We start from the raw sequence: 24,330 nt of genomic DNA, 5'->3' as shown, positions 1-24,330 counted from the left end.
CATTCGTATCAAAAAATCAAACAGTTGGAAAAGGCCTGTGTAATGAACAATTTCTCTGTTGCCTCAAACTCAATTCTAGACACTGTAAAGAGCTAAAGCACAAAGATATTTCATATGTGAGTTTATAACTTTCTGAAGAACCAGATTACCTAAAAGATCTCAGAAGCCAAAAGCTTAGAAAGCAAGATTCAAGTTGACACCTACATAATGAAAGGTCTATAACCCAGAAGTTCATTTATCTTACAGATTTTTGACAGCTAACAAAACACCTTGTCAGGGCAATAAATGCATTGCATCTTCCCACATTCAGTTGCACTTTTACATCCTGAAGATTTGGCTGATAATGTCTTTCTTCAGCTCTAGAGATACATGGATAGTTTATGTATAGCTGTCATAAAATGAGTATATTTTAAGGCATGCAAGAAAAACTGTACAAGAGAAATCGTATTACATTCATTCTTATGCAAATCAAATATTACCATTAATCACCTCATAGGAGGTGGTCAGGTAAAATACACTATATACACTATTTGAACAGCAGATTTGTTAGTTTCTTGAGATATCTTTAACTATTAAGAGTAAATTTCATTCCAACTAATTTCAATAACATAAAAAACGTAGTGCCATCCAGGTCCTCTCTACAGTGAAAAGGAAAGATGATACCTTTGGACGATGTTTCATCACATTAATCTTAGACACTTATTTTAGCATGCGATGAGTCACTCTCTGGATCCATTTCTCTTTCTTTGATGATGGATGGAGCCTGGATACCTGAGTTAATTCAGATACCTATGTTTTAAACTGCTAAAGTGACCTGACATGATCAAAGCCTTGGTCAAAAGTCCATAGAGAAAGGAGACCCAAGGGGATGGCAGTCTGTCAGGTACTGTTTCTAAAGAGGTTAGATGTCTTCATCACACTGAGAGGGGATTTTTCCCAAAATTCACCATCTGCAAAGCAGCTGTTACCTCACTTTAATTGTTAATGGCTAGCCATTTGCACTGGGGAGAAACATGATGGTGTGGGCAGAGAGCATATTTGAGAGGATGTGTGAGGCGATATAAGTTATTTAATGTGTGACTAACCATTCACATTAAATTGCAGAACAACAAATGCCAATATTTCAGCTTAATTTACCAAATCACCAGGCAGCACCTTTACTAATTAGAGGAAGCATTACTCAAGAGGCTGCTATCCTGAGACCAGATCATATACTAATAACCCAGTGAGAGTTCAGATAGTACAATTGATATCATCGTGTTTCTTTTTAAAGGTTTTTCTTAAGGGCCAATATCCATCATACTCAAGGCTCCAACTGCCATATCATTTATAACTTTCTGTGAATCACGGCTGAGTAAGCGTACTGGAGGTAATGCAAGTAAAGTGCTTTTTAAAGGAAATGACAATGACCAATTGACACCATAACAAACAAGCAATGTTTCCATACCAAAGTCAGTAAATATTTTATTCAAAGATGGAAAGCATTGGGAAGAATTTAAATCCTAGTTCTAAGAAGAGATAAGCCTATGATGTTTCTACACCTACATGAAGAATCACTTCTGTGGAGAAACTCTACATATGCAAACATGTGAAAGGTGGCCCTTAGGGGTGGCATAAAGGCTTGACATTTGGGAAGAAATCTTATAGGCCTCAGTTTCAATCCTGCAGCATTTTCATTCACATCAAACAAACAAACTAGTTATTTACTGTGATGTTAGAGGTCAAGAAAAAGACTATTTCTACTCATTTTTATCACATAACTAATCTTTGCTACTTTTACCACCCAGAAGTCAGCTTTCAAAGAATAAACTACCACCTTCTCAAATCTTTCTCATAGCCACACTGAGATAGGTATAGGGGAGCTTAAAAATCTCTAGCAGAACCTCTAAGGCCACAAACCTCCCACCCCTCCCTTTACACTCCACAGACCCCATACCAAACAGCAGTTCTTCTTTTCTAAAATAAGGGCCTAATTCAAGAGAAGCACTTACCACATTCTCACAGTGGTCTCTCCATGCTGGTTTTGTCACCCAGACACTCAGCCCAGCTCCATCACCACCTCCTCCTGTATTGCTCTACAGAAACAGGTTTCAGCTGCTGAAAATCGGCTTTTTAGCCAGCCAGAGAGGAGTAGACCTAACGCTATCAGGCCTCTTTTCTGAGGGGCAACAGGTGTGAGGCAGCAGCACAGGTGTTTTCTCCTGCCCTAGTCCTGGATTTCTCAGGGGACAAAGTCTTTCTGCTCTGGCCCTCAAGCCTGTTGCTGCCCCAGCAGCCACCCATCTGCGGTGGCTCTCCACATCACCCAGCATCTGTTAGACAGGCAGCTTTTTTTTTTTCTCTTGGGCTTCAAAAGCCAGATTATTTAGGTCAATTTTTTGTTTGGTTGGTTTAGATTCATAGGAAACGCTGTTCTATAAAATACTGCAAGAAATCTTGGTTGAACTCAGTGAAGGATCCAGCCATGGTTTTGCCTCTGAACCTTGCACAGTGTGCTGCTGCAACAGGAACAACTGAAATAACACAGCACATCATGGCAGCAATGCTTTTATAAAGCAAATTTCCCTCCAGTGACTTATTTTTTGTGCTGAATTGAGGATTTCACTTTTGCCACTGACTATGAGAACTTGCATAAAGGCTCCAGTACTTCATTAGCTCCAAGTGTACATAAGCCTTTAAGGGCAATAAAGACAAAACCAAGGCTGTGATGGTAAAATACATGTAAAGAACATAGCTTCAGTACTGTATACAAAGGGTATATATACCATTTGTATTACACCTACATAATCAAGCAAAAAGCAACTTTTTAGTAAAAAGAAAGTAAAGTTGTTTTAGGACTTAGATATTGTTAAAGTTCAAGTGCCTCCTGCATGGGAGAGTCAGATGAAACCCACAGCTTGTTGCAGTCCCTTTGATTTCTGAAGATGTGGAAGTACAAATAAGGTAAAATCTTTTTCCAGATGAGCTGTTTTGTGCAAACACAGTGTAAGGTAAATACATGATAAAGGCCTGGGTTGCTTTGAACTAACTACAGACAGGCTAAGCATCTGTGAAGGAATTTAACATCAAGGCAGGGATAAAAGTAGCTTTCCCTGTCAAACCATAGGCAGTTTGGATCTTTCCCATTGTTTCTCTCTGCATAAGCCTAACGTTTACAAAATCAGAAGTCAGGACTTAACACGACATTTATTATTTTACTCCTGAAGTAGAAGCAGCCGTGATGTTTTATTGCAGTTAATGGATACAGTAGTCTGCTTTCCACTCTCACTGCCAGTATTAAATTTGTTCTTCAACCAAGAGCTGAAAGTTTGAATCTCAAATAGTTTTCAGAGTAACTGCCTTGTCCTGATGGAAGCAGTAACGGCACAGCCGAAGGAAGCACGGCTGGTCTAATTCCTGCTCTAATTCTGTCCCTCATGTTGGCAGTTTGCACTTCACCACAAATACCATCTTGCTTGAGAGCAAAAGAAGCAGTTGTTTTACTAATTTCTACCTTCTAGGGTGGCATTTGCCAGCTAGTACAAGGGCTTGTAAAGAATACTTTTGTTTCTATTCCTCAATCCAGTTTTCCAAAGGATCCACTCCTCCCAAGCTCTGTCCTTTCTCATTATTATTGTCTTTGAAGACAGTACATGTCTTATTAAATAGGTAGAGACTGCACATAATACACTCAGATCTTAACAACTTACCTAGCCCTAAGTACTGAAGGGTAATCATCACAATACATCATAATAACAAAATGCATACATTTACTCAAAATACATACTCATTGCAATCAGTCCTGGAGGACAGTTTAGGAAAAAGCTGTGGAAAGGAAATGTGCAGAAATTTACCTTATTTTTCTCCCTGTTTTTCCAGAACAAACAGCCTATCTGACACTTAGTGTCAGAAATGTGTTGTTACACCTTGATGAATAAGTTTTCAAATTTTTGTTTTGTATAAAATGATATAGTTAAATTTTGCATTTCTGAGGATGAAAAAGAATGTTGATTGAATCAGAAAAAGATGTAGATTTTTCAAAACCCCATATGCAGACTTTCCTTTATGTAGTACGACATCATTAGTATGACTGATAGCAGTAAGCCCCCAAATTGACCATGTGCAATGCTGGAAAAGGACTTAGCAAACACCATGTGTTGAATTGCATTATAGCTGTTTTAACAATAATAGAGAAATTAATTGTAACAAAATAAGACTTCCTGTTGTTTATTAGATGTCGTAAGAATAAAATGTACAGTACACAAAATGAATATAAAAAGTGTTCACATGATTGATTTTAACACCACCTTTTTCTTTGGATTAACCACAGACATGCAGCTCTTTATGAAGTTATTCTGAGATCTATTTTCTGTGGTACATTCACAAGCCTATCGATTTTAATCTACAAAATGAAAGCTAGCAAATTTTTGATGAATAGTTGTGGCATTTGTTGGAAAAGAACAGAAGCAACACTAGCTTAGAGGAGAAAAAAATATTCATTACAACAAAAGGTTATTTTTTCAAGTTCATAAGCAAAATTGCTTTTCAAATTCAAAGCTTAAAACTGTACATTTTCAAGATCAAACACTTGCCATAAGAAGTTACGTTCTACTATACTGGTGACAGAGGTTTTCAGCTTTGTTTTTCTTTTAGACAGATACATAATCCTGGTTATCTTTTACCTAATGAATTCTCACATATTTAAAATGATTGATAAAGTTCATTCTCCTAAAGAAACAGTATAAGTGTGGTGTATTTCATAAGCTGAATGTTTTCATTTAAGGTATATCTATATAAAGGAATGTAAAATGGTTTTTGTTGTTAAATCTGTGTCTTTTCAGTTTGTGTCATATGTTTAGCAGATAAAGTAACTACTAATCACAAATCTAGATAGCCTAAAGCCAGTCTATCTGTTCTAGACATTACATGTTTGCCATAATGCTTTTCACTACTATACGAAAACCACTATAAAATCTGAAATTATTACCAGGGAATACTACATAGTTATCAGTATTAACAATATTTCCCTGATTTAAAAAAAAAAAAATCAGAAATCTTTATTTGAGTTTCTTATACATACTCTACTTCGCAATACAAATATGATTTAAACTGAAAATTCTTCTCATGTTCTCCAAACAATTTTTCTTAATAGACACTGAATGTATTTGCACAATTGCAATCCACGCAAAACAGTGAAATGCTACCAGATAAGCCAGTCACTGGTTTAAAACATGAATGGGTGCCTGCCAAACAGTGTGCCAGCCTTCCAGAACAAAATAAATGGTGTTCTTTCTCTTGAGGTGTCTTTAGTGTAAATCATATTTTAAGTTGGCACACGTCACAGGGAATCTTAAAACAATCCCTGTGAATGAAGATGAAGACAAATAACAATACAAATGATATAAAGCCATTCAGGAATTTAGAAGAGTCCGAAAATATTTTTACTCTTTTATCATTTAGCATTAAACTGGAAAAATTCAGTGGATTGGGTATTGTATTTCTATTAGATAAACTATTCAAATTATCTTATGCTGGGAACAGCTGGGCTTACTGCTTTAATTCCTTTTATGTTTTAGGGGGTTTTTTTTAAGACCATTGGCAAGAACAGTCTGTAGGCTCTTGGATTGAATAGCTGACCCAGGTTGAATTACTGGTGCAATACAATTGCACAGTTCGTCTCTGTAGTCCAAGTTCCCTGCAGCATTTGCAGAATCTTGCATATGTGTTGATGTTATAGTTGTAAATGCTTGCAGAAGGGCACTTTCCATCACACGAAACAATGTTCACCTGGTAATAAACATGATGAACAATCAGTACATTGAAGCAGCTAGGAAATAGTCAGGAATCTCAAGTTCAAAGATCTTAGGCACCCAAATCTAACGGCAAAGCAATGAAAAATTTGAGGCATTTCCTCTAGCCCCTTATGAAATCCCACTGTTTGAGTAATATACTCTGAAGTATGTTGCCCAGATAGATCTCAAATTTTCTCTTACTGAGATCAATGATGACTTTCCTGTAAAATTCAGTAACAGCAGATTTTAGCTGTTAACAGACACAAGGAAACAATTCTGAATTTTAAAGTACTCATAACAATCTTGGCTTGAATATAGCACCAAATGGTCTGTCCACAACTTCCTACGGTATTAGTTTCAGTGATACACTGATGCAGTGCTTCTATAGTGGTGTCAGTAAGGAGGAATATAAAGAATCAGTCCTTTGGAAAGCTAAGGGGAATTATTTCCAGTGATACCAAAACTGTAACAAAGACTGTAACAGAAACGGTCATATAAACTGGACATTTTTTTAAGTTTACTAGTCGAGATTTGCATTTCTGTTCAATGAGACACTAAGACTAAATTTCCCGGCTGCTCAACAGTTTATAAAACATAGTCTGAAAGCCATTTTAGAGGTTACAGCTGTTTCCCTGTACTCTTTTATTACAGCTTTTCCAGGCGCTCTTACATATCTAATGCGAGATGCCTGTCTGCACCTTTGCCGCTGCTCACACTGCCTCCTGCCCAGCAGGACATTGCTGGTATCGTCCTACTGTAAATCCTTCGGTAGACATATAGATAGTGCCTCATTCATCTTACACAGTTCACAGCCTGCTCATGCTGCTGTCTAACTAAAAACCTTCAGGACCCAAGATTCCTTTCTTCACGAAGCTGGCATTTAAATACTTTCCCTAGACAGATGGAAAATTAAACACATCTGCAGCCATTTAAACTGTAGCACATCTCTGGCAAGATTCAGTTATCTTAAAGTTAATTTGCATATACTAATTGCATTATAGGGTGAACTGAGATCTTGGATTTGCACTAAATCAACATGTGCCTAAATACATACAAAAGGAGAAGTCACATGCCCCTTTTTCTTACTATTTGAGAAGAGATTGCTGAGAATGTAAGGAAACATTATAACAGTTCTATGAAACCTAGAAACCTCCATCTCTGTGAGGGACATGCAGACAACAGCCTTATGGAATTTTTGTTCCCTTTCTTCCTTTATTTCTCATATTTTTCCCCTTCTATTAAAATAAATGATGATAGTTGTTTACTTACTGGTGTGTTACTCCTGCAGTCATTCTTGCGGATAGTCATCCTAACAGTCACCTTTTTACAGAATTTTCCATCTTCCTTACCTGCAAAATGGGCATTGATCAAAAAGTACCAGATCAAAATTCAGAGATAAGAACATTTCTGAATATTTTATGTGGTCAAGAGACATAAAAAAGAAAATACACAATACATCACTGCACATCCAAAGCTTTGGCAAAGTGACATTTGCTATACATTCAACCACCTTTATAAGTATTCTGTTTCATGCATTTAAGTATCTGTCTCGTTATACCTTCCTAACAATCAGAAAACATTCATTCTTCACTCAGAAGTCTTTAAGAGTAAGTCCACCTCTTGAAAAAAAGATTGTAAAATTGATGAGCCGCTCCTATGAGAAAGCTTGTTAATAATGTACAAAATGCATTTTCTAGAAAATATCTGTCGCAAACATTAATGGCAGCAATTGTGTTCCAGTGGTGTAAACAAAGTTTAAAATGAACACTTAACAGCAGAATCTGATGAAGAACAGGGCTTAAGGGGACTTTACATTTCTGTACATTTTAATTTAATAAGAATACTAGTGAACAAATTATTTTTAATGCCATTAGCATTATTTCCACAATCCTTCTCACAAAACTATGTCCAAGGTATATGGATGAAATAAAAAAGATTACAAGGAATCATTAAATCAAATTTAATGTTTAATTTAAGAAGAGAATCTTGAACATTTGAAGAAAAGTGAAGAGGTTCAGTACACAGTTCATTTGACAGAAAACAGAAAGCCCAGTATCTTCTTAAGATGATCCTCTCTATGCCAAAGAAACCAAATCATTGCAGATCTGTAAGAGAAATGAATAGTCCATTCCATTACAACAGCCTCCACAGTCTCACAGCAGATTTTACACACCATGATGCAGTCCCACATGACTCTTCAGTTACAGAGCTGCATTTTCCTTCAGCCAAGAAATCCAAAGATGTTGACAAAAGGTGAAAGCTCCAGAAAAGCAAGGGTAATTACAGACTCAAAGGGCAATGAATACTCACTGGTCTGACCAACACCCGATGTGAACTGTTTACTACACTTTGATGTGCAACGGTAGTTCCCTGCTCTAATCACTATCTGTCAAATCAGATAATACTCTTTCTCAAAGAGAAACTTTAAAAAAATATATATATAAGCCTGCTACTGTTTCTACACATAGCAGAGGCTTCTAAAATATGAAAGGACAGCAATGAATGTTCTCAGAAGCAAATAAAAATTACCATTCAGGAATGGCTGGCTACTGCTCAATTACTATTGAATTATATTTGCTTACGGAGAGAGTACATTGAGAAATTAAGAAAAAAAATAAATTGTTTTTGAAAATAAAAAACTCACCATTATTTCATATTTCTCATATTCCTATTCGTGTCCATTCTTCTTTCATATTATCCATAGTGTGTAGGATGGAGAATTTCAAATTCAGTAGCTCTGGCTATAACTTTAGGCTATAGTGAAAGTACATTATAGCTCATAAAGAAATAAGCAATGTATTTTCATGCATCTACTCTAATGTCCAGTGGCTTTCATCGAGCTCTGGAAGGAAGAGGATATGAAGAAGAAGGAGGAGGAGGAGAATAAGAAGAAAGAAAAGATCAACAAGAACAAGACCACTACAGAAGAGGATGTGGAGCTGGAGTTGTGAATTACAAACAGATATATATATATATACTGTTGCCACTACTGGCAACGTCACCAGGCCGCCCTCACGGATCACTCAGCCCAACCCCACTGAGGGGCCAAGATCACTGCATACTCAGTATGGATGATGCTTTATTCCAACTAATTGTTTACACCATGTGCTTTTATCTGCTAACACAAGCACCTCCTTTCACTCCACCCTGTGCCCTCCTCTTCTGTACCCTCCACCTCTCCCGTTACAACGCGAGATCTTCCGGATGCCTACAACATATACCTCTATATATCTGTATGAACACAAATATCTATTTTTCCATGAACAACCTTACAGGAAGCTCACAATGAAGAAATTCTTCCATGTATTTCTTTGGAATCTCTTTATGTCCCAGCTTATACCCATTGCCCCTTGTCCTATCATTAGCCATCACTGAGAATGGCCTGGCTCCATCCTCCTGATACCTGCCCTTTACATATTTGTAGACATTAATGGGGTCACCCCTCAGTCTCCTCTTCTCAAAGCTAAAGACCCCCAGCCCCCTCAGCCTTTCATCATAAGAGAGATGCTCCACTACCTTCATCATCTTTGTGGCTGAACTCTCTCCAGCAGTCCCTGTCTTTTGTATATCATTCAGTGATGTACAAAATTACGATCAACATAATTTTTCTTACAAAAATAGAGATGTTTTCACTAGATAAATGACAAAACAATTGCATTCATACCTTGTTACAACTAAAAAAATAACACATTCTATTAAAAATAACAAAGATAATATTTAATTTTCATGGAGTAATGACAGGCTTGCTATTTTCAATATAGTGTCCTAACCACAGATGAGAAAGAAATGGCCGACTTCTGCTGTATATGCCACTAGAAGCAAAACTGTATGATACATTATCTGTAAGAATGTTGCTTTAACAGGCAAAGCCATTAGTCTCTATGTTCTATGGCACTGTAGACACAATGGAATTAGCTTACATTTTTAAACACAGCAATCTGACACATGCAGCAAGCTAAAGACTACAGAAATGCTTACTACCAACAGTACATTGTTGGCTAACAACAATGCACTGCCCACACAGTGCGAAATGAAAAACAAAGCAAACCAAACATGTGACCCACTCTAAACCATGAGCAGTTATACTACACTGCAGCTTTCAGCATAATTGGGTAATGTAAAGGCCTGATGCTCCTATCAAGGAGTACATTGTTGGAAATCAACAATGATGCTGTTTGGGTTGGTCCTACTTTATTTCCAGGAAAATGTACCTGTGTTACAGCTAGCATAGGCTGTAGGTGTGACTGGGCTAACAGGGAATGGGAGGAGCATTGACACTGAAGAACCTGGTAAGAATATTACATGTTGAACAGAGTACATGTTACAGAGGACTCCTCATCAATATGAAACATTCTGGAGTTACTAGATTTTGGTATATTTGAGGAAAAAAAAAATTAAACCTTAAAATGTCTGTATATTACAGGATCACAGAATGGCTAAGGTTGGAAGGGACCTCTCAAAGTCATCTGGTCCTGGCTCAAGCAGGGATGATGGTGCCAGCAGCTCAGGACTATGTCCAGGTATTATTTGCATTGCTAAGCCTAATGTCAAAAGCAGGAAGAATCTGATCTACACTGGTATAACTAGGGCAATCTGGTACCCTAAATTAAGTTGTCCTTCAGGGCTACAAGAAAGAAATAGTACCATTCCCTTTGAGAAATCTTTATAAAAACTCTCTAGTTTTTTTGGAACTCCTGGGACCTAATTTTTAAATACCAATTCAAACTGAAAGCAGGCAAAAAAACTGATAACCCTTCCCATAAAACAACTCACATTTACAACTGACTGAGAGCTCTCACATCAGATTTATCTGGAGTCCAATTAGACTAAATGATTCACAGAGGTACTATGTTATCCATAAACAGGTGTGAAATCAAAACTGTATGAATTTACCTGTAAATGCAACTTAGAAGTTGCTGAATTTATTAAGGGTTTAATTTTACTTTGTGATGCATGCCCCAGATTAATAACATTTTTTAATGGTCTTAAATTGTTTGTTCAGAGGTTGGTTTATACAGCTGCCAAGGCATTGAAGGGTAATGTCAGATAATCAAAACTTATCTCCAAGAGCGTATGGAGAACTGGGCTACATAACTAGACAAATGCTTGAAACACACATTCATCAGCGTGCAAATACCATTCTCTTACTGTGAGCAGGAGCAGGAAAAAAGCAGATAAATCTTCCATAGTTTGCATAAACTTTGTACTACGAAATCTAATACATAATGAATAATACCAAAAGTATCTCTCAGTTGACAAAATATATTCGACTGCAGTAATCGTGCACATATCTAGTAGTCATGATTGTTCAAGTCTCATCACACCCAGCAGGAAACACTTGCATTTTTCTCCACCTCTCTCCCACACTTTATCTCCTACTACTTTTAACTTTTAGGTCACTATTGCAGCCACTTATGGAAGTTAAGTGAGATTTTTGCACTTTTTTAAAGATAATATAATACTCCCGGGTGTAAAATCTCCTTTTCAATGATTTATAAGAGTGTCAACTTCAAGTATTTGAGCTTAAATTCTTAAGGTAAGGTGTCTGCCTCAGGATAAGTTCTTAATGAAATCAGCTAAAAGTTTCTGTTAAGTATCAATGCATTAAGAAAGATGTACTTAGCTCTTGATTTATATTAAGAATTACCATATGTGGAAGCTATTCTATAAACAGGTTTGTTGGGGTTTTTTTCCAGAGGAGTGTTATTGGATCTCATCGATGCCAAAATATATCTTGTTAATCATGTAAGGGGGGATTTTTTTTTTCATTGTAAGTGCTTTGAGAAGACGTTACTTGAAATCTTCTGAACTATGTCTATTAATGGATTCTCAGATTATATTACAATCAGTTAATTATTTACAGCATTAACTTACAAACTGCATCAGTCCTCTTTTTTTTTTTTTACTAAATATGAAAATATTAATGTAGATGGTGCATGTTTTAAGGTGCTTTTTATTATACTAAATGCAGTAAATAATATTTTGAGGAGTTTTACATGAGAATTACAAAACATTCAAGGTAGCAAATTTAGTGACTTGGCCACCCACAATCACTATCAGTGGAGTAAATCTTTCCATGTTAAACCACCTTCTTCTGAAATGCACCCACTAGTTTCACTGGTATTCACACAAGTGAAACTGGGAAAAGCATGGTCTTTGAGACTGGTGAACTAAGTTTTCACGCAGGAAAGAATCAGCCCTATTTCTAAGGTAACAACAAATCAGATAGATTTATGACACAGGAAGTGCCATTAATTACTTACATGTTTTGCAGCATCCTTCTAGGAATGGCACAACATAGCCTCCAACCTGGCCAAGGGAAAAATAAAGAGGAAAATATTGATTTCTTCAAACATTCATTCTGATGTATCTGCACTATCTTCCAGATGAAGCTCTGTGATATTATTCAGGTATATGCAGCACTCTGGGGAATGGATGAAGGTTTGTCTGCAAAATGATCTAACTTGACTGTTTTAGCTCAAGTGAATATGATGTGGTAGTTTCTGAAAGCCACTATACATCACCAGCTGTCAAAATGCCACTTTTTGACAGGGAATGACTGTGTTAAGTCTGACTCCATCATGTGTCACTTAGAGTAAACCCCTGACTTCCTGCAGAGGCCATATTGACAATCACAAAAAAATGATTCTAAACTCAAAGCACAAAGAAATTTCATCTAAATGAGAAGCCACCCACTCCCCATAGTGGAGATTTGTGTCTGTCTTCAGTGCTGTAGCATGAAGCACTCCCTAGAGTACTGTGGGAAGAAGATCTGTAGCTTTTTTAAAATCTCTCACAGGATTACACTGAAGGAGAGTTTAACTTCTGATGTCTGCCTCATTATCTGAAGCCATGACCATCTCTCTGCCTTATCTTTTTAGTTTACCTAGAACAGTAAAATGCCTTTTACCAGCTATGTACCTGAGACTCTTCTGGAAGAACTAATCCATTTTTATCCTTGAGGCAGAACTATAGCAACCTAGAGCTTTTAGGGCTTTTCTCTGTTTGTGTACCATCATTCATTAAGGAAACTATCCACCCATCCATGTATAAATGTAGAAATACAGAGAGCAATATGAGATTGGTCCCTGCATACATTTCTGAGAACTTAGTCTAATCTCATTTCATAAATTCAAATGGAGCTTTTGCAATTATGTCTCACTGCAGAAAATATTTTCCTGATGTTCAGACAGTCTCTTTTCTTCAAAGTTTTTGACCATTGGGATGAATCAAATTATTATACACAGAAAGTCAGTTAGAAAAGACAAGTCCAATCTGGAAAAGCATCCAGACAGCTGTATGAGGACTAGTTTGATATTATAAATCCCTATTAAAAAAAAACCAAACAAAAACTAAGACTAAGAAGATACCTCTCCAGCTATGCAACTAGGCAGCCTGGTGCTACTATGTGCTTATAGTTAGAGCTTTTCACCTTCAAATATCTGAGCAAAAATGCTGGCATTGCAAGAATCTCTAATTTCTCCCTTCTTGACATAAGAACGTCTTTTGTGAATGTTAATCATAAACACAAAATCATAGCTGCAATGCAGCTGAAGTGTTCAATACTGACCTTCACACATTCAGTTTCATTAAAGGGTGGGCAACCAACTGAAGAAGAAATCAGAATTGGTCCTGCTGCTGTGTTAATGCATTCATATCTGATGCAGTTGGAAATCCAAACAGTACCAGGCTGTTAAAAATTGTAAAATCAAAACTTTACTCAGCAATTCAGCAACAGGATTATAAGTATTTATAATATAATTCTATTAAATGGGATCTTGTTAGAATTGAAATAATACTTACAGCAAAACTCAGTTTAGATGTGTGTCAAATTCTGTTTAAGTACAGAACTTAAAAGCAGCCCACTAAATATATAACATTGAGTGGGTTCTAAAATAGTTAAGTTGATGATAATTCTCTGATACATCAAAATATCTTAATCTTTGTAGACAGCTATAAGATTGACTGTCCAAAAATTAATGTTGTGTACCTGCAAAGTTGTTCCTAGTATTTGGCCAAATAAAGCTTCTCTTTGAACATTTTATATGGCAATGTGTGTACAGTATCTCGGAGGTTTTTTGCTCACTTCTAAATATTTTGAGGGAATAAGACATGTATAAATTTACCTTAAGACTAGAAACCGTGCCATTGCTGAAAGTGTGGAGACAAGACAAGTTCTTACAGCTACCACAGCAAGTTGTTAAATCTCTTGGAGGCTGATAGACTTGGTTCTGCCAAAATTAAACATATTATTACTTGTATGACAGCATCTTGCAGCTCAACACTGTACTACTCTAAGGGACAGATTTTTTTTTTCAGGTGTTTGATTTTAGGGACAGTTTTTAAATAACTTTAAACCCCTCATAGCTTACATTTGTAGACACTGTAGATTCATGAAGCTTTTATAAAATATCTTTCATCTTAAATTAAGTAAATGGGGAGAAATTGCAACTCTGAGAGAATGAACTACTCATGGTCTTTCTACTATTTTTAAATGCAAGTCTGAGCTTACTTCAAGAACCACTGAAAATTTGAGTTTTTACATATTAGATATCATGTAAGTACCTACTTAGAGAAAGTAATCTATATCATATTCCTGTGGTAATGTATCATACTTTGTAAAGAGACAAGGTATCATCTGCTTGCTTTAAAAAGCTGTTTTCACCACATTCAGAACTCCTTTTCTATTTATAATTATTCTTGCTCCTATTCTTACTGCACTACCAGTTTGCGCGTAATGCTGCTGAAGTTATACAGAGACACAAGGTTACAGTGGGCTATATACATTAGTTTGTAGAAGATTTACATGGGGGAGGAAAGAGTGAAGGAGTGAAACTTTTCTAAACTTCTGTCAGAAGTGTGATAGCATATCATTAGAGGGTGATGTCATAGTTACTCTTTCCATCTTGTTCATATGATTGTAATCTACTCCACAAAACACAGCAAAATGTAATTAAGAGTTCCAATCACAATATTCGTGTCTAAAATTCTGAACTTCTTACAGCTTTGCACTTGACAGCACAGTCTATTGAAGATGTGTTTAATCGGTAGTATTTTGTGGAGGGATCAATCACGTTTGTACAATAAGAAATATGACAAATGCCATCTGCACTGTGTTCCACAATTGTTTGTCCAGGAAGCAGCACACCTCTTTCATTACTCAGGCAAACTTTGTCTCTCACTACAAGAAAACACAAAAATAAATAGCATGTTCAGGACAATCACCTTGGTATCAAAACTCTGTTAAAACATGTTTTAAACGGTAAAACTGGAATGGCAAAAGCTACTCTACCTCTTAAAGAGTTATCCATCAGATTTTCAAATATAAACTCTTAATAGTAGTCTGGTGGTTCACTACAATCACCAAATAATTTCAAACATAATCATGAATGAAAGAGAAATAAATATCTAATATTCTATTAGCTGCACCACCAAAATGACAGTGCAAGTTTCTTCAAATTATTTGTCTTGTAAGTCTACTTCAGGATAAGAAATGTTCCTATAAAATGTTATTTTTCCCACTGAGTATTGAGGGCACAGAGGTAAATAGCTCAGAAGTATACATCTTTGTTTTAAAAATCTATGCAAGGACAATCTCAACTGTACTGGCCAACTGGGTGTCCCACTGAAATTATTTTTTCCCAAGTTTTACCAGATGCTATCGGGCAGGCTCTAAGACAAATTCACATTGTGCTGAGTGCTATCCTTAATCTTGTAAAGCACATAAGCATGTCTACCAGCTCCTGGGCAGTCCCATAATGAATTAGGAGGACTTTATGTGGACATTGACTGTGTGTTTTAGTTTCTTGCTAAGTCCTTACTCCAGTTCAGCATAAGGCAGTGTGCTTAGTCAACACCACCCAAATTCAACTAACAGAATACAAAGACAAGACATAATAAAACAATATTTAGTGAGGGGTCCTATTTTCTTGCCTTTTCTTACATTTTTTGTGAATCATATCAGTCAATATTTTCCTCCTCAGTACCATACTTAACATCAGATTTATAATACCTAATTTACCTTAGTACTTGGAAAGGGTATTTCTTTGAATTAAATTATATTCTGACTTACCACATTTGTACTTAACACAGTTACAGATATTTTCTGTACTGTTCTGAAACTGTTCATCTATCTGAAGTTTCTGCCCCTAAGTGTATAAAAGCAGGAAAAAAAAGAAAAGTGAAACAAGTGTTTTCGTATCTGTTTTATCTTTTTAATTTAAACACTTTTCCTTCGGGATTTGAGTAGAAATATCTCTTGCTCCTAGAAACCCATTTTGAATGCACTATCGTCACCCATAGGGACATTTAGTAATAACAACCAAATAGGATTTTTTATTTTTACTCTTGAAGAACAGGAATAGTCGTTGGTGTCAGTACAACAGACAGGATGGAAAAACTAAGGCAGGCTAACAATGAAGGGCAATGGCCTGCCTCTGTACAGAAATCTCCATGTGGCATAAAACATATTCTCTCATGGAATAACTTAGCAGATAGAAATAGTATCACAGTAGCACAGATAAATTGTTTATTTTTGCTCTTTATTGTTTATACACATGTATATTGAGAGCTTTTTCTCTCAGTTTTCTTCATGTTCTGATTCCTTATGCCCAGGTTTCTTCATCTATGAAATGTAAGTGCTAACAACAATCCCACTTACAAAGTATTTTGAACTTCCCCTATGAAAAATGTGCACTATTTCCAATTCCTTCCTAAGACTCCAAATTGTAATTTTTTATCAATTATTCCCACAGTAACATTATTTTCTGGATAAAATACTGACAAATATACATAAAAGCGTACCCAGTACCAACTGAGAACCTAATTCAGCAATGCTAATGAGAATTTTTGCAATGCAGAACAAGTTACAAGAAATATGCTTTTAAAGTTCCACTTAGTCATTTTGAATGGTTTAAGTGCATGATATATTTTAACATATTCACTATAATAAATAATATTAAAAAAAACCTGATGCATTTAGTTTTGACACTTTAAATCCAAAATTTTACCTGTGGGTGCATGAAAGCAATTCTACTCTACAAATACTTCAGGGCAGGATATGGTTACAAAAAACCTCCAGAAATATCAATGCTATGCAGTCACTTAATTCTGCAAGACATTGAAATTCAACTGACTTCTTAACAATGGATATGTGTTCTTTAAATCTCTTTTTATTAAAAAAATCAGCATGACATGGCATTTTCTATTTCACTGATAAAACTATTAGTAGAGAAACAGATCTATTAAGAAATTAATAAAAGTGTATTGACAAAGAAGATTAATTTCATACCGGTTTGCACTGAGGTTTGGGGATTGTTTCACAGGCACATTCTAAAACAAAACACAGTAATATAAACAATAGTTTAGAAAGTTATATGGCATTTGCTTAAAATACAGCATTAGAGAGAACAGAAATTCCAGATTTACAAGGCATCACTGAAGAAGTTCTGCTGGTTTTTGAAACACATTCGTCTGGGGACTGCAGAATTGTGTTTGATTTCTATTTCCCCTTGAAAACTAATACCAGCTTGTATAACCAGCTTCAATTATTGCAACAATTATCAGAATTGTATCAACTGGAGCCCACCTGAACACATTAAAAAAAGCTAATAATTCCTCCTTACCGTGATGACAACTATTACAATCCATATAATGAAATGGAGAACTGTGTTTAAGGCATCATAAAGAGATGTATGATACTCTACTGTCTTTGTAAACTGTCAGATTCCTGACCTTTTTTTTTAAGCCATAAATAATTTTCTAACTCCTCCTCAACTGAACAGAAGAGAGAAAGTAATGTAAGGCTTGTAGGTCGAGATAAGGACAGGAAGATCACTCAGCAATTACTGACAAGTGAAAACAACTTAGGGAGATTAGTTTAACTTATTACCAATCAAATCACGGTAAGGTAATGAGAAATAAAACCAAATCTTAAAAACTCCTCCCTCTCAAACCTCCCTTCTTCCCAGCATTAACTTTACTCCATTTTGCTCCACCTCCTTCCCCTCAGTGTAACAGAGGGATGGCGAGTGGCAGTTGCATTCAGTACATTCCATGCTGTCTCCACCATTCCTTCCTCCTCACACTCTTCCCTTGCTGCAATGTGGAGTCCCTTCCACAGGAGATAGCTCTCCATGAACTTCTCCAATGTCCCTCCTTCCTATGGGCTGCATTTCTTCACAAACTGCTCCAGTGTGGGTCCCTTCCATGGGTGCAGTCCTTCAGGAACAGACTGCTTCAGTGTGGGTCTCCCACAGGGTCAAAGTCCTGACAGGAAACCTGCTCCAGCATAGGCTTCTCTCCCCGTGGGTCCCCATGGTTCTGCAAGGAACCTGCTCTAGTGTGGGCTTCCCATGAGGTCACAGCCTCCTTCTGGCATCCACCCGCTCCAGAATGGGGTCCTCCCTGGGCTGCAAGTGGATCTGTTCCCCACTGTGGCCTCCATGACTGAAGGATCAGGGCCTCACCACAGACTACAGAGGAACCCCTGCCTCAGCTCCTGGAGCACCTCTTCTTCTCCTTCTTCTCTAATCTGAGTGTCTTAAGGGCTGTTTCTCTAGCAAATTCTCACTCTTTTCTTCATCTGCAAATGCTGTCATGCAGCAAGTCTTTTTGTCGTCTTAAATATGTCTCATGGAAGTGATACCATGATGGGCTTGACCATGTCCAGTGACAGCTCTGCCTTCTTGGAGCCACTGGCCTTAGTTGATAGATGGGGGAAGCTTCTACCAGCTTCTTACAGAAGCCATCCCTGTAGCCCTCCTACTACCAAAACCTACTCACATTAACCAAATACACTAACTCTTACAAAATTTTCAACATGATAAGTCACCCAGTGTGGACAGGAAAATTCTACAGTATGCTGTCGCCCTTGTGAAGCAAGAAAAAACAAAACAGGCAGATTAAGCTCTGTACCACCAGATGACTTTTTTATATCGTATGTTCAGATCACAATGGTATAGCTGGCTGAAATCAAACTTAAACCCAAGAACCCAAAGCTCTTGTCAGTGTCTTATTATCTAAGGACATTAAAATGAAAATTGGTCATTTTACCACATGTCCGAAAGGGGCAGCACTTCTCTGGGCTCCATACCTCCACCAAAGACATGCCAAGCATACATTTGAATTCAGGACAACGATGTATTTCACAAACTAAAATTAAAGAAAAGCAAGTCCAATAAACACAAGGTTGTTATACTTTGGTGAAAGGAAATATGCATCAAGAAATAGAAAATTATTTATAATAAACACCTCCAGAAAACATCTAATAATCAAAATTTAATGTTCAGCCATCAGGTAATAGGAGTGTGGAGTGTAACTACTCCAGGTGAATAGTTAAGACAGTTTTAGACCTCGAGAATCTGGGACCTGAATTTACTCATTTGTCTCCATAATACAGATATTTAGATACTGCTTTAGGCAATGAGTTTTTAAAATTAAAGGTAATCTCTACGGGACTACAGATGACAGCTTGCTTATATGCACAACTGGATCTGTATCTCTAATCCACCATTTTTGGCACTGAACATCCACATTACAAAATCTGACATGTTTTCTGCTACTTAAAATATCAAAATGAAGTCAAACTTACTACACTGGTATGTAGGGCAACACCTCTCTGTAGTGTTGCCATCCACAATAAGAATTTCTCCTTCTTGACATTTTGGTATTTGATCGGAGCAAGCCCCGCATGCTGGAGAAAACAATGATTTAAATCTGAAACAGGAAGAAATTTTACTACTGCCTAGGAAAACATGCCTATAAGTTTGTCACAGATGCATATGAAAGAGAACAGACATACTCCACATTCATTCCTTATAGTCCCTAGACAAGAGGCTCATTTGCAGTGTAGCTAGCCTTTTCTTCATCCCCTGCTACAATGGATGGATATGTTGTTTTTGAGTCACGAAAAATTTGCTAGGTTTTTTCTCCTACCAAGTGACCCTGCTGTTTTTAGGAAGCACTGGAACAAGCTGCCCAGGGACTTTCTCTGAAGGTTTTCAAAACCCACCTGGACACGTTCTTGTATGTGCCTTCCAGAGAGGATTGGACTAAATGATCTTTAGAGGTCCCTTACAACCCCTATCATTCTATGATTCTGTAATTCTATGAATATCCCTCTGTCTGAATTATAGGATCTTTGACCCCCAGTAAAGAGCATCTCCTGTGATCCCAGTATTATTCTCTCACTTGAACACATAGGAAAATCACAATAGGTACTTTTTGATAAGTACAGTGCAGAGGCTCATTATATCAAAAAAGAGACAGAATGATGCTGTTTAGATAGTCACAAGAGCCAAATACAGTACATCACTGTCCCATGATCCAAGTGATCCATCAAATTACTGTAAATAAAGAAATGTAATTCAAGTTTTCTGTTAATGCTCAAATTTTTATGCATAAAAGAGCTAATCAAGACAAGTTGGGCTTTGATTCACAAATATTTACTTGCAAAAAGAGAGTAAATTGAATGGGACTTCATTATCATAGTACTGTCGTACAGAAAACAACTATATGGTAACATCAGAACTCCTATATTAATGCCAAAAGTGCAATTTTACTATTAAGTCCAGACTCTAAAAGAATGGAGAAAAAAAAAGCATTATATGCTCATATGGAATATTTACCATCAAGTAAGACAGGCAATAACTGACACAAGAAGACATAGGGATCAAGAGCATCTATAATTTCAGTCTTGTTTCAAATATTCATGCAGCTTGTCCACATACTGTGTATGGACAGTCTCTCAAAAGCCCTCAACTCCCTCATTCATGGTCTCCAACACCAGACTTGCACATGACCCAAGAAAACTACAATACCCAAGAACAGCACAAAGATGTTTTGTGACTCAATGGTTATTACCATTTCTTATGTATTGTAAACTTTATGCTTACATTTTTAATCACATTCAAACCTTGCTGTTTGGAGAGCTAAAGAAAGTACAAGGAGCTTTAATTGGAAAGACAATAGGAGACATCACTGCATATGCAAACACATTTATAGTTTCAATCAGCCGGGATAGTGTACCGCATATATAGGAAATGCAGCAGGTACTCTCCACCCGAGCAGCAATCAGTGTTTGATCATCTTGACAGCTTGGCATTTGCTCCATTGGTTCACATTTTGCTGGATCACATTCTGGAAAAAAGTATAACAGATGTATTTCTTTGTACAGGTACAGTATTCCTCTTTTGCTATCCTATACCCTAAAAAAATGGCGATGCAGAGTAGAGAAATACAAGAAGATAATTCAGAAAAACTTGTACCATGTATCACAAAACAGCAAAGACATATTCTAACCTGACTGTCAAACACAAGACTCCTTCATCACTACATCTGCTCAAATTTAGGTACAGAACAATCCAGAGCTTTTAGATGTAAGAGAATTCTGTAAATGGCCATGCTAACAATGATGCCCACATTAACTACCTTTTTGCTTCAAAATTTATCTCTTTCGTTTAATGAAGGTCTTTTATGGGGCAATATAGAGTTAATTTTCTTCCTAGCAGCTGATATAATGCTGCATTTTGGATTTGGTATGATAATGGTGGTGATAACACACTGATGTTTGAATTGTTGCTAAGTAGTGCTTATCTAAAGACAGGGTTTTTCAGTTTCCCATGCTCTGCCATCAAGGAGGTGCACAAGAAGCTGGGAGGGAGCATGACCAGGACAGATGACCTGAACTAGCCAAAAGGATATTCCACAGCAAAGCACATCATGCTCAGTATATGATGAGAGGAGTTGGTGGGGATGGGCTGATCACTGCTTGGGGACTGGCAGGGCATCGGTCAGTGAGTGGTGAGCAACTGCACTGTCCATCACTTGTCTTTATTGGATTGTATTTCTCTTTTATTATCTTTGTTTTCATTACTATTATTTCAATCATTATTATTAATTTTACTTTAGTTCTGCTGTTAAACTGTTGTTATCTGAACTCGGGAGTTTTACTTTTGTTTCCCATTTTCCTCCTCATCTCACAGTGGGATGGGAGGGGAAGAGTGTGTGAGTGGCTGTGTGGTCCTTCACTGCTGGCTGAGGTTAAACTGATGCTTTTGAAGAGAAACCTACCACAAGCATAGCTGGGACAACAGGATTCTTCACTGTAGTAAGTGACCAGCTTTTCCAAGACGTTACATTCAGGGATTAGGGGTTCACACAGGCTCTGATTACAAACTGTTACATAAAGGGAAAGAAAAAAAAAATATAAACTATCTTATGCATTTACAATTTGAGTGGAGCAGTGGCAAACAGAATTTGATACCCCAAGCCTCCAAACAACAACATGCATATGAAAACCACTCCAAACTAGCAAAAACCCTAAGACAATATTCAGAATTTTCTGGAATTTGCAATATTCTCCACAGAGTCAAAGTTAAATAAGGGCTGAGTCCTTGTGAGAATTTAAACAAAAAAAAAGGGCCTGTGGAAAACACTGCAACATCATCCCAGGTAGTCAAAACATGAAACTACTTCCAATTTTTGATGGACTTTCTAAGCTAAATAAGGATAAATTTCATTTTTTTTACTGCTTACTTTGTAAACCACCTCATTTTTTTCTTAGAATAAATTACATCATTTATTTCTATTGGGATATTAGAAAATATCAGTAGCCTTTACAGCTGAAACACAATTCATATGCAAGTAAACACTAGACACAGTGTTATTTCAGTCCTTAAAACCCTTGTCTCATTTCTCTATCTCTGCCCCCAAAACCTAGTGGATATTGAGCCAAATAGTACAAATTTTCTACAGTTATTTACATAATCTGTAAATCCAAATCAAAGTAATTTCCATTCACTTCAAAAGTAGAATGTGTAAAAAGAAAACAAACCACTGAGGATATTGGCATGTTCCAGTGAGCAGGACTCATAATCATTACAGAATACTTACTACAGATCTTCTGAGGACAACATGTTTCATCACCAGGAACAAGCAAGGTCACTTCTGCAAATCGCTGACAGTCTGAATTGTGGATATCTGAACAGTTGTACTCCACAGGAATAATGGTCTCACTGTCAACACATTTTTGCATACAGCATCCACTCAAAGAAGTTTTCCAGATCTCACCTACTGCACGAGGTATTCCTAAGCTGTCCGTACAAGCTAGATCAGGACAACAGAAAACAGAAGCAAATCCATTTTACTTCAAATTTTGATGACCATTCTCTTCCACAGTGGTGTGGATCTATGAAGTGTAAAAACCCCAGTTTTGAAGGTATCTCCTATCCCCAACAAGTGAAAGAGGAGACAGTCTGAGACTGAGTTTATATGGGAAAGTAAGACACTCAATATTCTCCAGAGGATCAAGGCGTCCACTTTGTTTTGTGTCTCCACTAGTCATTTAAAATACCAATCCAGTCCTGTGTTTTTAAAGAAGTGACTCGAAAAGAAATTACTTTTGTATTTCACACATGGCAAAACCATTATTAATTTCCAGAGCTTTATGTAATCCAATTTATAATAAATCACACCTTTAAGGTTTGTATCATTAATGTTAAATATCAGCCCACTATTTGGTATGCTCAGGTAGAATTGTAATGAAAATAAATATCAATGGTGGCAGAAAGAGTACAAGACATTTGCATGTATTATTCAAAATGTGTAATTAACTGTTGCTTGTCTTTTGAATACCATTAGTATCAACAGGATGGACCCTTGGCAAAGGGCTAGGTAACAAGAAGGCCCAAACTAACACACTTGGAATACTGGAATGCATAAACATAAGAAAAAACTTCTATTTTGAAGAGCATCCTCTTGCTGAAAGAAGATGATCAAAACTGTATATCACAAGGATGTTACCTGCTAGCTCACCCATACAGTTAAAGTTCACTGAATATCTAGAGTCCTCAACCGAATGACATATGCAGAACCCACACAATATCAGATGAGAACTCATTACTCATGAAGCATCTGACCACCAACTTGCAGATAATAAAGAAGAAAATCACATTCAATTATACCACATTTTTCTTCTGGAATACAGACAGCAGCGTGAGCTCGGTGAAGGATGGTTCCTTCAGCACAAATGCAGCCTTCTGTTAACACTGAGCAGGAGTCTGAGTCCAGAGAAGCAATCTCGTTACTCTGACAAGTATCTGGAACCTCACAGGCAGCTATACAAGGCTGATAGGAGAAGTTTTCAGAGCAGGGGAAGGCTAGGAAGAAAATAAATCACTCATTCTCAAACTGTAATCACTTGAGGCAGTACCTAAGAGAAGACATTGTCTTCTTGTCAACTTCCAGTGCTTGACAATTCAGTAGGACCTACCAATCTAAAACACCAATACAGACCAGTTACCTTCTATGTGACATTTAAACAAAAGGAAGTTGCAAGCACTTTTATTTCTCTTCTTCTTGTAGTAACATTTTTATCAGGCTTTGATTTGTATTTTAGCAGTAGAGATATCAAAGCATGCAACAGGGCTGATGCAAAATAAATTTCAAAAACATTTGCAAATACTACACAGATTAATAATATGGTGTTCTGAATCATTCTAAATACTTTGCAGTGACTAAAGAAAATGCAGTGATTACTAACAGGCAAAGTTTTGTCAAT

At 36.8% G+C, this 24,330-nt stretch overlaps 1 protein-coding gene across 1 annotated transcript in view; it reads right to left on the bottom strand.

The window, feature by feature from the left end:
• Positions 1-5,565: 5,565 nt before the first annotated feature.
• The window catches only part of OTOG (otogelin), a 92,849-nt gene continuing 74,084 nt past the window's right edge, over positions 5,566-24,330 (bottom strand). The window contains exons 43-56 of the mRNA XM_061999737.1: positions 23,735-23,929; positions 22,665-22,877; positions 21,843-21,947; positions 20,799-20,909; positions 19,363-19,464; positions 18,825-18,923; positions 17,062-17,102; positions 15,844-15,919; positions 14,774-14,952; positions 13,898-14,002; positions 13,342-13,461; positions 12,035-12,080; positions 7,041-7,120; positions 5,566-5,766 (exon numbers count right to left, since the gene is read on the bottom strand). Coding sequence (XP_061855721.1) covers positions 5,566-5,766; positions 7,041-7,120; positions 12,035-12,080; positions 13,342-13,461; positions 13,898-14,002; positions 14,774-14,952; positions 15,844-15,919; positions 17,062-17,102; positions 18,825-18,923; positions 19,363-19,464; positions 20,799-20,909; positions 21,843-21,947; positions 22,665-22,877; positions 23,735-23,929 — 1,673 coding nt within the window. The remainder of the gene's footprint in view (positions 5,767-7,040; positions 7,121-12,034; positions 12,081-13,341; positions 13,462-13,897; positions 14,003-14,773; positions 14,953-15,843; positions 15,920-17,061; positions 17,103-18,824; positions 18,924-19,362; positions 19,465-20,798; positions 20,910-21,842; positions 21,948-22,664; positions 22,878-23,734; positions 23,930-24,330) is intronic.

The sequence above is a fragment of the Colius striatus genome, chromosome 7 (genome assembly GCF_028858725.1).
Source record: "Colius striatus isolate bColStr4 chromosome 7, bColStr4.1.hap1, whole genome shotgun sequence".
Classification (NCBI taxonomy): domain Eukaryota; kingdom Metazoa; phylum Chordata; class Aves; order Coliiformes; family Coliidae; genus Colius; species Colius striatus.
This window is presented reverse-complemented; position numbering and strand designations above follow the sequence as displayed.